This window comes from Fundulus heteroclitus, chromosome 18, assembly GCF_011125445.2.
Source record: "Fundulus heteroclitus isolate FHET01 chromosome 18, MU-UCD_Fhet_4.1, whole genome shotgun sequence".
Taxonomy (NCBI): domain Eukaryota; kingdom Metazoa; phylum Chordata; class Actinopteri; order Cyprinodontiformes; family Fundulidae; genus Fundulus; species Fundulus heteroclitus.
In genome coordinates this window covers 5,685,444-5,701,470 of record NC_046378.1, presented here as the reverse complement: position 1 = coordinate 5,701,470, position 16,027 = coordinate 5,685,444, and the positions used below count along the sequence as shown (strand labels likewise).

At 41.8% G+C, this 16,027-nt stretch overlaps 1 protein-coding gene across 1 annotated transcript; it reads left to right on the top strand.

Annotated features, from left to right (window-relative positions):
- The first annotated feature begins 8,244 nt into the window (after window positions 1-8,244).
- LOC105924797 (transcription cofactor HES-6) lies at window positions 8,245-10,743 on the top strand. The gene is made up of 4 exons (XM_012860560.3): window positions 8,245-8,666; window positions 8,823-8,909; window positions 9,011-9,092; window positions 10,328-10,743. The coding sequence occupies exons 1-4, from the start codon at window positions 8,580-8,582 to the stop codon at window positions 10,741-10,743; spliced, it is 672 nt and encodes a 223-aa protein (XP_012716014.3). The 5' UTR covers window positions 8,245-8,579.
- Window positions 10,744-16,027: the final 5,284 nt, after the last annotated feature.

The window sequence follows — 16,027 nt, the reverse complement described above, 5'->3', positions numbered from 1 at the left end:
TCTTAGTCCTTTACAGAGCTCCTAACGTGAACAAACTTTAGGAATAGTGAAGAGGCCTTTTAGCGAGTCTAAGAGTGTCTTAAGCAGGGAAGACGGAGGAAACAGAGAGGGAGCTTTCAGGCTGATCCACCACCTAAACAGTGGAGGAAATGAGCACAGAAACTTCTTTAACACTCATACAACTATTAATATGTAGATAAGATTAACTTTATCATCTCAATAGGGAGTAGTTAATTAGTTTCAGTGGCCCGACCGGTTAAAGGTGTGACTCTAGTGACAGTTTTACTGAGGATAAATAAATAATAAGAAAAAGAATGAATAACCAGTAAAAAAAATGGAGAAATGTACAAAGAATATAGTACAGAGGAATTTTTATATTATTTACAGAAAATGCTCTTGATAAAAAACATTTTAGAAGAAATTTTTACATAAGTACACCCTCTAGACAAGACAAAAGAGGCAAAAAAAAGTATTTTCTGTATGACAATGTCAGTAACCTAACTGGTCATCTAGAAGTTTCCTTGTGTGAGGCCACTTCCCCTCTGGCTTTCACGTTCCAGGCTGGTGCGTAAAAGCACCAAGAAGCGCCCACCTTGTTTAGGTTCTAAAAGAGAGAGCCACATAAATAACCTAAGATGTGACGAGACCCGTCTCAGAGTCCTCTCAGAGAGATCCTATCTTAGCCCAAAAATTCCTACCAATGCGTTTTAGCTTCAGAATGACTCAGATAGTTGCTGAGAGCGACTCTGAGAGGAGACAACAGAAATTCTTATCTTTTTTTCAACGCCTCTTTTGCCTCACTGTTTCCAGCTAGAAAAACCCATAGATATTATCAGAAGCTGGTATCTAATGAGCACTTTTTTTTCCAACTAGTTAGACCCAGATACGTCAGGGTGTTGTTAGAACAATTTATTGTTGCAAAAAGTTCATGTTTTTGGAGATATCAAAGGCTAAACAGAAATACGATAATATGATTTACTTTAACTTAATAACAAATCTCATGACCAGTGAAACAAAACAGTGACAGAAGACCTATGTTTTTTAGCCCCTTTGACCTCTTTATCAGTGAAGAAATTGTCAAACAACATTAGCTAACAAGCATTTCTTCCTGCTACTAGCTAGAGTTAGACTTCTATGCTTAGCCTTTGTCTAGCAGTTCCACTTTGTAAAGCCAAACAAATAAATCAAATCCCGTTGAAGTGATTTTGATTTGTATCAGATGAAAAAATAATGCAGAGACGTCTGAGTAACAATGCCATCAACATTCCTTTGCAACAAGCTAGCAAGAATTGCAGCTGTAAAAGCATAAAGCTGGATGCTAAAACTATTTCAGACAAAGGCTTGGCTCCATAGATGTCAAAATTAGATTTCCAGTGTGTGTGTGTGTGTGTGTGTGTGTGTGTGTGTGTGTGTGTGTGTGTGTGTGTGTGTGTGTGTGTGTGTGTGTGTATGCCACTTATTTTTTTATCTTTCTGGAGATTTGGTCCAATTTTTAGATTGCCATCATTTACATAATCTCCCGATTTTGGTCCAGTGTCTCAAGATCATTTTCAGAGAATTGATTTTATTAATTCATAAAAAACTGCTGGGTTTATGTTTTTGGGACAGTGGTTTGATCATTTCAACCACACATTGGTTTGAAAAAATATGATTCACTTGCTTTGGGTGGAAAACATACCAAGAGGAAGCAAATTATTCTTCACAAACCATTTTAGATACTAACTTACTCCGGGTTCTACCTGGTAGTGCAGTTAGCACTGTTGCATCGAGGTCATGGATTTGAACCCTGAGATGGAGAGCTTTCAGCATAAACTATACACGCTGTCCTGGTGCTGGCGTGGGTTCTCTCTGGGTATGCTGGCTTCAATGAACCTCTGTCACAAATGAAAGTACCTTTACAGGTACAAGAATCAAGAATTTTCACTGTCATTGTGTGTTACCGTAATGAGATTCGGATGAGGCACCGGTTCAGAATGCACATGGACTACACATAACACGCAGACACAGCAAAAAAATTATGTTTTGAATTTTTTTTTTTTTACTATACCATCAACATTCTCTCAGAAGTTTAAATGAACCTTCATGATGTAAAAATATTGCACAATTAGTTTAAATCTTCAAGTTACATAACTGTGCGACATGCATCCGTGTCCAAAGAAACATTCATTGAGAAATGTAAAAAGTGTCAAAACAGACATCAGCGTGTTAGAGAGTGTAAACAATTCTCATCCGATCAAGAAGATGTGGATTCAGTAGTATGTTTGTACACATTTAACGGACTATGAACTGGGATGGTGGGTGGGGGGGATCTGTGGCAATAAGTGGGTCATTTTCTAGGCACAAACCGCGTCATTCCATGATCCCCTGTGCTGATCTCACCAACTGTGCTAAATCCTTCCTCTCCTGTGCTTTTCAGCTCCCATGCCACACTGTCACACTGTTTATTAGTTTATTAGCAATAGAGTAGAAAGTCCAGTCCATTTCAGTTTCCTACGGAAGAAGAGTCCTTGTTGGTCCGGGAGAGGTCGGAGGAAATGTGAATGCTCAGGGAAAATTGCTGATTGCTGAGCTTAATCTGTGATGGTCCTGATGCATCTCCACATGTTACGTGGGGTGTTGCTGTTGCAGCGTTACTCGTGTCTGTGCTTTGCCTTCTGGATGTCCTTTTTCAGCTCACCTCTCAGCCCTGCTGTAGGCCAGTCAGTACAAAGGCTTGGCACTGGGATGGTGCCCTCAGCAGTGGGCACCCTTGCAGTTTTTACTTTTGAGGTAACCGAGGTCCATCATGTGTCCTTAGAGGTGCACATACACATAGCTTTTGGGAGGACAGAAATACATACTCTTCCTGCGTGCCCATTTTTTTTTTAAATGCAGCATGAAATAAGAAATGGTAAGATGGTAAAATGATGATGTATAACAATGTTGATGTCTGTGGATCGCCAATGAATTCAGTTCACACCAGAGAATGATGTTGTTCACTTGAGATTAGCTTTTTCCACTACATAGTTATCACAAGAAAGTGCCATGTTTAACATTCTACCAAAGACCAGGTTATAAAGTTAATATAAAAATTGAATATTTAATGTGGGGTTATATACTAAGTCCAAACTTTGTTATCTAAATTCACTTGTTTTCCTGTGGATCTTGATAAACATTGAGCGGTGTTCTTTATTTTCCATCACACAGTCTCGGCTGTTAGTGCTGTTACCATCAACCGTTGTTAACAGGAAGGTCCCGGTTTAAATCCCCGATTGGGCCTGTGTGATAGCCTGGCCAAAGTGGCTGACGAAGGCACTAGGCAGATGATGTCCAGTGTAGTAGCAGTGTAGTGAAAAAAACATTTTTTTAAAAAATCCAAAAAATAACTCAGAGCTTAACATGTCTCAACAGATCATAACTGAACTTAAAACAACCAAAACTAACGTCAAGTGCACTCAGCTACACTGACCTTGTTTCTCTCCTCCCTCCTGAACATCTCAACTTTCTCTGTTTAAATACCCTCATTTTCTGGAAGACAAAATGGCCTCCGGTAGACTCTTCCATAAACAGGTAACCCTAAATAGTTTATGCTTGAATTCACTAATGTTGCTTTCAATCCGCTTTAACAACATCTTTTGATTATGGCCATGGCATTATAAAATGAAATCCACACAGAATGACTCTATGCAATGCCTAAATTTGACAGCATCCAACTGAAATAGTTGTCCTTTCCTCCTCTTCACCTGGTCCCTACCTGTGACAGCTATAATTACAGGAAGTGAGGCAACATTTCCTCCTGAAACACAGGTGGTAAATTCACCAAAATAAAACGCACAAGTTAAATGAACAATAAATACAATCTGACATTTTTTAATTGTTTTTAAACCAAGATGTTATAGTAGATAATCTGTAAAAATGCAAACCCGGGATTGTATATGATTGTAGACTACAGATACCCAGTGGACTAAAGAGCTGCTTAGGGCCCCGGGGCCACCAGGGGGCCCCCAAAAGTAATTTGAAGAAAGTATAATTTATTTGCATGCCTAATAATTTCTTATATTAACAGAATAAACAATTTCTTAATAAAATTATGCATTTTAACTTATCTTTGACAAACTGTCTGATATGTATAGTAGCCCACTGGCTACAGAGATGGAAAATCTTCCAGAACTCTAAAGCACAGATGACCCCATATGAACGGCTCACTTACTTCTCCTAAAACCGGATCTGTGACCTGTACCTAAATCTTTGGTTAGCTCTATGGATATCTCTCTCTGCAGAGCAGAGCTTTTCCAAGCTCACATTAATAAGAAATAAAAAAACAATTTGATACCTTCCATGGCACAGACAGTCTGAGTGGACTAGCAGTGATTAGTCTTAAGAACAAAGCTTGCCATCAGATTTCTTACAGTGGTGTCATAAATGACTCTGCAGCCAGAAAAGCCAGGAAGCACAGGTTTTACAAAGTCAGCGGCGTATTGAAGAAGAACAGATTAATATAAGAAGGTCTAATGTGTGGCTAAAGACAGTTTATTTTATTTTTTTTTAACAAAGATTCAAAGATTCTTTATTGTCACTGCGTGTTACCATGGTGAAATTTCTTTTTGGCAACTCCGGCTAAGAGTGCACATAAAAGACAAACAAATGAATGAGCAATGAACAAAGGTTGCAATGAACAAGGAATAAGCTTTTGCATATAGTTTCATAGTATTTACATAGTTTTCAGAACTAATTATTCAGATTTAAATGAGCTGTTTAACCCATCTTTTTACCTGGTTGCAGCAGGTAAAAGTTTACTTACATTATTTAAGTATTTGGTTGAAATGTTCTGGATTATTTTATTTTGAATTACATATATACATATACATATATGTATAGGTGTATATATATATATATATATATATATATATATATATATATATATATATATATATATATATATATATATAGTATATATACTGTGTGTATATATATATATATATATACATAAAATAAACCTGATGACACTTTCACTGTAAATATTTGCATACTAGTTTGCTTTATTACTTTTTTACTGGATGATAAATACATAAAGGCCAATGTAAACAGCACTGCCAGACCTGCAAAGAGTTTTCTTTTAGCAAATAGTAGGTGTGTGAATGATCTGATCTGACTGTTGATTGCAGCAATCCATATCATTGGCACAATTACAGGGCCTTGGGCCGGCCCTGTCATTTGTCACTAAATTGCTCCTAGGTGTGGCTGCATGTCTGTCTGTATGTCCCTGTGTTGGACCAAGTGAACTGTCTGGTCCAACACAGGGACTCCAGTTCTGGCCTTATTAAGTGGAAGAACCATGAGCTTCCTCTCATCGCCAGAGATTTGGCACGTACAGAAAACCTACTGACCTTTTGTTCATATCTAACTATTACTGGTTTGGTAATCCTGTCCCCGGTTATTATGTCTGTTACGTTTTTTTAGCCTTAATGTAGACCTTAGCCACTCTTAATTATTTTTTGGGGTTGAAAACCTAACCCGAGTCAGATTAGTCAAATACAGAACCGAACCCTGTTAAATCAACCCAGGTTAGGATTGGTCTGAATATACAGCATGCATCTCAACACGCTCTAAACCGGGTTATCTTTAATCATTCACAATTTGCAGTCTAGATGATTAGCTGAATGGTGATGTATCTCAGTTCCTGTTTCAGACCCTCCATGGATCCATGGTGTTTCTATTTATTAAAGTCAAGCCTTTCTGTTCATCTGCAATAGGTAGCATTTTTTTTAAATAAAGGACTGAGACTAGGCTTTTTCATCTACTTGTCCACTGTGTGTATAAAATGTATATAGCGTTAGCCGACATCAGATTTTGGCAAAAAGTCTGGAGAATGACTCACCTAAAGTCCTAATTGGATTTTGGTGGAGGTTATTTGTTGTAAAAACCAAAACAGTTTGGAAAAAGCCATTATTAAAATATGTCTGTTTGTAACCAATCGGTGCTTTTATTTATTTATTTTTGTTACATTGGCTGTTGTTGTTATGATTTTCCACCACATGCAGTCAGGCGGATGGTCCATAGAGCTAGAAAAGACAGAGAGGGAGACGTCTGGTCCCTCAGCGGAGCTCCCCAACAAAAGCGAGCCGAGACAGCTGCTCTCTCCCCTCTGCTCTCACCATTACAGCTCGGGAACAGTAATGTGAAGGTGGCGAGGTGCCAAAAACACAAAACTCCACTTCAAAGGTCTGCAGCGCTTCCTTGACTTGTTTGTGAAAATTTTTGCGCAATGCTGTGCGCGTAAAAAAAAGAAAAAAAAAACGCGACTGAAAAATGCATCAGTGCATTTACCTGCATGGCTGCACAGTTGCAAGCTTTCTTCTTTTCCTGGCAGACGGCTCTGCTCCATTATAGGGACGATTAGCATGATAATAGTTTGTACAGAACATGTATAATAAGGAGGACAGAGGGCCGAGGCCCCTCATTAGACAGAAACAAATAGACACTGTGCGTAAGGACTATCCAGGCGAAGAAACACATTTAACAAAAATACAGTCATGGGCTATAAATAATCTGCAGGGTGCCTGCTGTTTAATTTATACACAACATATTTGTCATGTTTACACCCGGGGGGACACACTGGAGTTGTGGTCAATGCAGCGAACTATCAATAAAAATCATTTCTGACACACAAGGGGAGGAGGGGGTGGGGGGGGGACTATGTGAGAAAACCGCTGCGCGCAAATAAGAAGCCACCAAACAACAGAGAGAACAAACGAGGCGCAGACCAACACCTGTCGCTTTCTTTTTGGAGAAGGGCCCTTAATTCCCCCGGCTGATTCAGTTCAGGCCGAGGGGCCGCCAGCAGCAGCTGCCAACTGAAGGCATCGCGTTACATCCGCCAACAGGCCGGTGGATCTGCTGAGGCTCGGGCAACAAGAGCCGGTACAGATGGAGGCGGTAGGGCAGGGAAAATAATGGCGCACAAACGCAGTTTTTCAAACTCTGGGGAAATCTAATTGTGAAGCATTTTCTAAAACCTTGAAACTGAACACGACTAATGCTTCAGAAACCACATAAGGAGTAAATGAAGAAGTAGCGCAGCTATGCGGGATTTAATCTCAGTGTAAATCCATCAGTTCTGTTAAAGTTTCAGTGGATTATTGGAGAACATCAGAACAAAGAGCAAAAAACAAAAACAACAAACAGCTCAGAGAGAAAGTTGTGAAGAAATTTAAGAGAAACGGGTTTAAAGCTGATTTTCTAATCCACTATATCAAGTTTTACATCTCACTGAGCACCTTTCACACTTTGATCCAAAAATGACTGGAACTAAAAACAACGTTACCATCATGGTGGTCCACCTAAACGAACAGCCAGGGCAAGCAGAGCATTATCCAGATGAGAAATCAAAAGGCCCAGTTTGACTCTGGAGGAGCAGATATGCAAGGTTGTGGTGGGAGAATCTGTTGACAGGACAAGTACAGCCGTGGACTCCACAGATCGGGTCTTTATTTATTAAGAGGTGCATAAAAAGCCAGATTTCAAAGAAAGCAACCCTACTTTAAGCCATGCAGGGTCATTCTCATCTGGTCTCATCTCATCTGACCTCTGATCAGATGAGATCAAATCTCAACCTTCTAGTTGATGCAAAACTCGTCTATCAGAAAACTAATACTGAAAATCACCGTAAACACCATCCCACGGTGAAGCATGATAGTGGCAGTGTGATGCTGTGGGGACATAGTTGTTGTGAACATGGAGCTAAAGGACGACACTGTAAAACTAATCCTGCTGGAGGCTGTAAAAGCGTTGAGGCTGTTTTTGGAGGTTCCTCACGGTCCAGCAAAAAAGAAAACCCTACGATACATTCTGAGCCACAGTACGGTTGAGATCGAGGTAAGTTCATGTGTTCAATCAGTCAAATTGAGAAACATTTGAAAAGGACCTGTCGATGCTGTTCATCTCTTATTTCGCAAAGACTAATGCGGAAAAGACTTCTGCGCACTACTTTCACATAAAATAGCAATAGAGCTTGCAACCTCAGAATAAATGGGAAGAAGTTTAAATGGCATGTTGCATTAAAACCTACTAAACAGCCAGCCTTTAATGGGCTAAATGTTAATTCAATGAAAACGGAGACACCGTGCGTCATTCTGCGCGCTATGCGCTGTGCAGCAGATTTAATGTGCACGCCGGCTTGTCGTCATGGGGGAATAACTGCGCGGCCGGCGTTCCCCCAAACCAACATATTGTGTGATTAAAGCCGGTGCTGAGCTCCTCGGGGCGCACACCGGGGCTGACCACAGACAAAGGAGCTGCGCGCTCATTGGCTCCGGCCGTGTGCGCTCTGTTGGCCCCCAGCGCCCGCAGCTCCAGCCTCTATTCACATGTTAATAAGCCCCTATAAATACTAACAACAGCCAGTCCGCACCAGCAGCACGACACACAGGGGTGGCACAATAAACACAGGGCGCCTCGCCTGCTTTTTTTTTTCTTCTCCCCCCCCTCCTCCCTCCGTCTGCCTGTGACCGGTTCCGTTTGCCAGCTGTCCCCATTCGCCGACGACACCGGAGGCGAAAAGCAGCAGCGGGAGAAGCCACAGACGCGGCGTTCCGACCAACATGGCCCCCGCCGCCCCGCCCGGTAACGCTGGACTTTACGCGGAGGAGGACGAGTCCTGCTACGGGATTCAGAAAGCGGACAGAAAGGTGCGGTAACGTCAGTGTGGCGCACTTGTCACGCTGCTTGTGCAAAAACACGCTTGGGTGTTTTACTATGTGTTTTATTTTTTAATGAATTACATTTATGATATAAAATGAGACGGAGGAGGGAGGGATGGATGATGGTTTTCTGCGTTGCTTTAGATCAGGAAACCTCTGGTGGAGAAGAAGAGGCGAGCTCGCATCAATGAAAGTCTGCAGGAGCTGCGGAGCCTGCTGGCGGACACGGACGTGAGTATGCGGCGCACACGCTGGTCCGCAGTATCTTACTGCGGGCGTTTCATGTGGATGAAGGTTGGTTGGATGCAGCTGACCGTGCTGTTTCCCCACAGCTCCATTCCAAGATGGAGAACGCAGAGGTTCTGGAGATGACAGTGAAGAAGGTGGAGGATGTTCTGAAGAACCGGTCTCAAGGTCAGAACCAAAAGTGTTCATCTCTTAGGAGGGTCAGAGTTACAGCGCATAGCCCCCACCCCCACCCTGAATTAACTGATGGTTTCCGTGATGCAGGTGCCACTCATGTCAGTGCTGGAACTTTAGTCAAACACCTTTTACATCCATATCCCACTGAATATCATGTTGGTAGATGTTTTGTTATCTGTGAAGGTGGGCACAGCTTTAATATTTCTCCAACCTTTTTCGGCTTTTCAAATATTATAAACCAGCGCCGTGTAAGCGCCGGTGAGAGATTTATTGAAAGAATATTTCCCTTATAAATAGTCCTAATAGTCTTTTTTCAGTTAGAGCGATGAAAAAAAAAGCACTTTTGTTCAAAACAAGCAGGAAATCCTCTTGATATGACTAAATGGGAATAATGATATCACAGTTTCCCTGTATCATCTTAAGAAACAAAAAGTAAGATAATTTTGTTGCTTTATATGGTGATTGGCAGGTCAAATATAGACATTTTTTTCCCTTATTGGGTAAATTCATCAACTAAGAAGTTCCATAACCTTTCTTCCATAAGCACTCAAATCAACTGTATTAACTTTTGATGCACTTCTTTCTGTTGAATATAACCCAGATAAGGCACAGGGGCACTTGATTGTATGCATAAGAGGAATAGTCTTGTGTTTTATTTGTATTCTGATGGATTCCAAACTACTACCTCTACTCAGATTCTTTCTCTCACGCTTTGGGCCTTGAAAAAGTCAGAATCCCCAGCCAGACCTCGAAAGGAACTGAAAATCAGAAAGCCTAATCGGTGAATCCGGTGTCTATGACATTTATTAATTGTTGTTTTACTTTTGATAAAAAGACAGCCATAAGAACAGGCATCCTAACAAGAGTGATGGGTGATGACTTTTTGTTTTCGTCGTTTTCTTTTTTAGTTGAATCAATTTCCAATCAGCCAAATCTGTATTCAGGCAGGAATAACTCTGACTGTCTTCAGCCAACTGACCAGCGGTTCATGGCAACAGGTGGGGGAGGGGCATCTGTGATACTGTATTCAACAGCAACTGGAGAAAGCTCCGGTCACTTTCCGTGGAAACGCATTATTAATAACACTTTATACCTGAAATTGATGTAACAGAAATTTCTATGTGATTAGGATCTGGGGAATACCGTCATCAGTTTATTGCATGCATAGCGGCGGTGCAGCAGTATACCGTAGAGTTAAGGCATTTCCTCTGACTCTCCTCCCACAGAGGCCGACGCGCTCAACAGAGAAGCCAGCGAGAGGTTTGCAGCCGGCTACATCCAGTGCATGCACGAGGTCCACACGTTTGTGTCCAACTGCCCGGGCATAGACGCCACGGTGGCCGCCGAGCTCCTCAACCACCTGCTGGAGTGCATGCCCCTGAACGAGGACCACCTCCAGGACGTGCTGATGGACCTGATCACGGACACTCCGGGGACCAACGGCAGCACTTGGCTCGGGGGGGCCGCCGAGGGGCTCGGCTCGACGGCGCCGCCGCCCACGTCGTCCGCCGACGAGTTGTGCTCAGACCTGGACGAGACGGACAGCGAGCACAACCAGAGCTCGACGGAGGGGGCGGAGAGCGGGGAGGCCCTGAGCCTGCCCACCATCACCTACCCTGAGTGCATGTGGAGACCTTGGTAGGAATCTGCTGCGGCTGGGATTTGCTGCAAAGAAGAATTGTGGGATTTCGTTAATGAGAAATGTCTCCGCGCCCTCCATCGGGAAGAGAAAACTCCAACCCTACGACAGGTGAGCACCGTTTGCTGCTGACGCCTTTCTGGACTTATTTAACCCATTCAAGAACTGCCAACTGATATGCACTGCAAGTCTTAAGAACATCACGATCGTCATGTGCTGATTTCCATTTCTACTAAAGGGACCAAACCTCGCTTCTAAGGATCTGGATTTTTTTTTTTTTTTTTTTTTTTCGCTCTTACTGAGGTGCAGCAACTGTACATCCTTTCTTCTGCATTCTGGGAAGAGAAGCAGTTCTCTAAAAATAAAAAATAAATAAATTTCAAGTTCAAGCAGATGGAGCATCAATTAAACCATAAACACACCCAAAGTTCTTTTGGATGGCTAAAAAAAAAGACTTTATAAGTGCACTAAAAGGTAGGGTTTTTCCTTTTTCTTATCAACGGGGCCCCGACCCTTGTGGGCCCCTGCAGCTTGGGACCTCCTGAAAGGATCCCCCCCCCCCCCCTCCCTCCTCCGTGCTGACACACTGGCTTTGAGTACTCTCTTAAGACTTCTCTTCACACCTGGAGGATAAAAGAACGTCTCCTCTCAACACTTAGAACCCAACAAAGGACAGAAAAGGACCAGTTGAAGGTGGTCACACTTATTCTGTGTGGAACTGTGTGTTTGTGCAGTTTGGACGAGGAGAAAAGCTCTTTTTAGCACCTGAGAGGTTTGCCAATGCCTCTGATTAATATAAATAATCTATGGTATTTCACGTCTTGCTGTAGTTTATTAGACGCGTAGTCTCTTTATGTTGTAACATTGTGTACTAAAATGTCTGAGTTTGCTAAATAAAAGGATAATGTAGCTGAAATACTTGTGGCTGATTCTAGCAGGATTTAGAAAATGGGCCAGCACACACTCACAAACACACACACACACACACACACACAGTGCTTGGCAAAAGTACCCATATCCCAGCAACTTTTTTCACATTTTGCCACATTACAACACAATTCAATGCATTTTGTTGGGATTGTATGTGATTTGTCTTTTTTTTGTCTCTCTTGTTGTGTCTCTGCTCTGTCTTCTCTAACCTCCAGTCAGTCGAGGCAGATGACCGTTCATACTGAGCCTGGTTCTGCTGGAGGTTTTCCTTCCTGTTAAAGGGGAGTTTTCCTCTCCACTGTCGCTTCATGCTTGCTCAGTATGAGGGATTGCTGCAAAGCCATCAACAATGCAGACAACTCTCCCTGTGGCTCTACGCTCCTTCAGGAGGAGTGAATGCTGCTTGTTAGGACTTTGATGCAATCTGCTGGGTTTCTTTAGATAGGAAACTTTCTGACCAATCTGTATAATTTGATTGAATTTGACGTTGTAAAGTGCCTTGAGATGACATGTGTTGTGAATTGGCGCTATATAAATAAAATTGAATTGAATAAGTCAACACAAAGTAGTCCACTATTGAAAAAAATGGGTTTTATCAAATGCTTACAAATAAAAATCAGAAAAGAGTTACTGCACTCAGCTCTCCTGAGTCAGCACTTTGTTGAGCCGTCCGTCACTGCAGCTATGTCTCTAGCAGCTTTGCATGTCCAGAGACAGACATTCCCACGTGGTGCTTCTTCGCAAGCTCAGTCAAACTAGGTAGAGATAACCTGTAGACGCCAACGGCTGAAGTTTTAGGACGTGCTGCTGGGAAGGGGAAATTCTGCTTCAGTCTCCAGGATTTTGCAGTCTTTAAACAGGTTCTCCTCCAAGATCGCCCTGGAGTTATGTCTGTTCAGGCTGACACGCAGTGCTGGTTTTCTGGCTAAAATAGTGTTTTGCATGTAGGCCGTTTTGGTCTCTTCTAACCAGAACACCTGCTTCCTCATGTTTGCTGTCTCCCACGCATCACATTTGACAAATGGTAAACTGTGACGTTCTCTCAATACTAGCTGTTGTTTTTTTTTTTTTTTTTTTTTACCATTTTAAAGGAAAAATCAGTTTTGCGCAATGTGCAGACAACAGTGTTGTTTGTATAGGTTTGAAAATCCTGTCCCGTTTTCCCTCCACATTACACTGCAAAAACAGAACTAAAAATAAGTAAAATTTTCGTGAAATTAGTGTATTTGTCCTTGATTTGAGCAGGTAAATAAGACTATTTGCCAATGGAATAAGATTTTTCCACTTAAAATAGGAACAATTTATCTCCATAATCTTATTTCAAGTGCAGGATGTCTAATTATCTTATTTTAGGGGTAAAGATACTCATTCCATTGGCAGATAATCTTATTTACTGGCTCAAATCAAGGACAAATAGACTAACTTTAAGAACATTTTACTTATTTTTAGATCCATTTTTGCAGTGTACACTTTTTTACCATTTTGTGTTGGTCTATCAAATCAAATCTAATTGAAACCACTGATGTTTGTGGTCCCAATGTGATAAAATGGGAAGATGTTCAGGGGGTACGGTTAATTTAGCCAAGGTACTGTAGACTCAAAGGTTGATACAGAAAATCAGCCCGGGATTGAAACTTTCTTTTCTTTTTAACACATCAATACGCTTCAGATGTTAAATCAAAGTGCGCTCCCCAGCGTGATGCATGCTGAAGAAGTCCCACCTCCTCACAAGTGTTGCCAGTCTCACCTCCCTTACAATGGACGTTAACAAATTCCTGTGAAATCCTGTCTGGACCAGCGGAGGCCCTCACGGCGGTGTGTGGCCCCTCACTCCTGATGTCAGCTCAGGCAGATTCAACAAAATAACCAGCCAGGTTTGGCCCCTTAAAAACCTCCATGTACCTTTTTTTTTCCTCCCCATAATCTACTGGTGATCATTATAAGGTGAGAATTGGGTATCGACCATTTTGCTTAATATCTGATGGCCTTGTGAAGGGAGCAGGATAATTAGCAAACACTGAGAGGGTGGGGGACGAGGTGGGAGGATCAGGGTGTGAAAGTGGAAGGAAACACTCATGAGTGGGATCAAAGTCAGTGGGTTTAGGGAGACAGAATAGCAGAATAGCTTCAAAGTCAGTGAAGGACAGTAAAACATTACAGTTCCTCTTCAAAGGGATCAAGTTCTTTTCCTTTCTTTTTTCGTGACTTTGTTCACACCTTCCGTATGACCTTCTACCAGATGTAACACTAGCAAAGATACAACGGCAGCAAAAAAAAACCTAAGACGGATGAAGCAGGAGTGCAAACGTAAAGGCAAGTTTCAGGGTTTTTACTGGTGGACCTAAACCAATCTCTTATTACAGTTTGTGCTCATCTCTCAAAAGGCTGTATTTTTCTTTAAAACAAGCCTGTTTACAATATAGCTTTTCTGTCAAAGTGCAAGTCAGTGAGAAAGGAAAATTCTTGTAAATCAAAGTTGTTTCCACTGACGTGGAGCCTGTAGTTTAGTAAACTAAGTGGCTTCCCTTAATCCAACCTACTAAAGCAGCAGACAAGCTCTTCATCCCCTTTGGTAACCCAGAGATTATAACTATAATCTACAATTTGTGGTGCTGAAGTCTTACGGTAGTGATAAAAGCAGGCCAACATAATTTTAACGCCGTAGCCCCTTTAAATCAGCCGTTTGGAAATAAAATATGTAAAATCAATTCATGTTGACAAGCGTCCTTTTTTTTTTGTTACATATGACGCATAGCATCTGTGTAGAGCGTAAGTACACCCAAAAATGTTACACAACTTTATATGATCAACAGATATATATAATAAAAGCTTAAATATTCCTATAATCCAAATGTTTAAAGAAATCAAAGTCCCTGAATGTGTTTTTGACTTTCCTACTGTTATTAATAATTGTTTGGGGGAGTTTTGGCCAAGTGGCTGCAAGTACCTGGTTCCACTCCCACAGATTGCCTCTATAGGTCCCTGAGCAGGACCCTTAGCTCCCTAGGGGGATGAGTTAAATGCAGAAAACAAATTTCAATGACAAAAGATTTCTTCTTCTTGCGTTGGAATCCATAAAAACAGTACAAATCAAAAAATTGGCCAAGGAGACCAGGACTGTGGGAAACTTTGCTCCATCGAGTCCCTACACGTCACCACACTCTGCTGACCCTAAGTGACGGGTGAAAGGAAATCAGAGCGGCGGGGAGGACTTCTGAACCCACAGCATCAGCTGTGAGCTTGTGAGCGAGCATCTGAAGTGTGAGGTTGAAGGTCACGCAGTGCAACAGTTGGTGTGAGTGTGGGGGGGGGGGATCAACGGCTGAGGCGAGCATATGTTGCTGAAACAGATCCCTGGGGTCATCCTGCCATCGTTGGGTGCTTCTCAACTGCCTTTGACTGTGAAAGAACAATCGCTTCCTCCAGGGCTGCAGCGTCAGCAGCTGTAGACTGCTCCCCAGCTTAGTGATAGTTTCAGGAGGAACAACAAAGTTATTTTCCTTGGTCTATATCTTCTACCAAGTCATTGAACAGGTCCTCTGTGGTCCAGTTGTGCTCATAATTACATATGAGTTGTCCTGTTCAACCTAGTCTTTTTTTGTTGTAAAAAACAAAACAAAACAACTTTATATACATATTTAATAAAAAAATATATATATTTCACATCAAATGTATACTTTATTTAAAATATCTGAACATTAATAGTGAATTAGATGTGAAGTCAGATTCCTTTGGTTGTGTGTATAAGAGTTGTTTCTGATTCTGTTAGAGAAGTTTAATATCAGATTCATCTGTCACTCGTTGCTGAGGTCGGGGAAGCCACAAAGCTTTGGTTTTGAATCAGACTGACAACAGATGAACCCACCAAACGTTTACACAACCTGGAAGTTTTAGCCTGATAACATTCACGCATGTTTGTCCTCTGGGGTTTTAAATAGCTGCTTAAGATCATCCTCCGTTTGGCTTGTAATTAGTGGGCCTGTGAGTTTTAGGGTCCTGACAGATCTCTGCATGGTTCTTCCACTTGAAGAGGACTTGAACTGGACTTCTCAGCCACAAACATCAACGCTATACATTTAAAACGAGTCACCAAGGCCTCGGATTCCTACTGTTAGACACAGAGGGGAATCACTCATAGTTTGGGGATGCGTCAGCTACAAAAGGCACAGTTGGGAAAATGAATGCAACCTGTTATCAGACGACACCGGTGGGAAATGTGTCCTCGCCTGAAAGTGGCTCTCCCAGTTATTTCCTGTCTTTGATTAGTGATTTTTGCTCTTCTCAACAATGTTGGATAAATGAATTGGTGATCAGATGTGCCATTCAGATATGAAGTGTTTAGGCGCCTTCTAGTGGA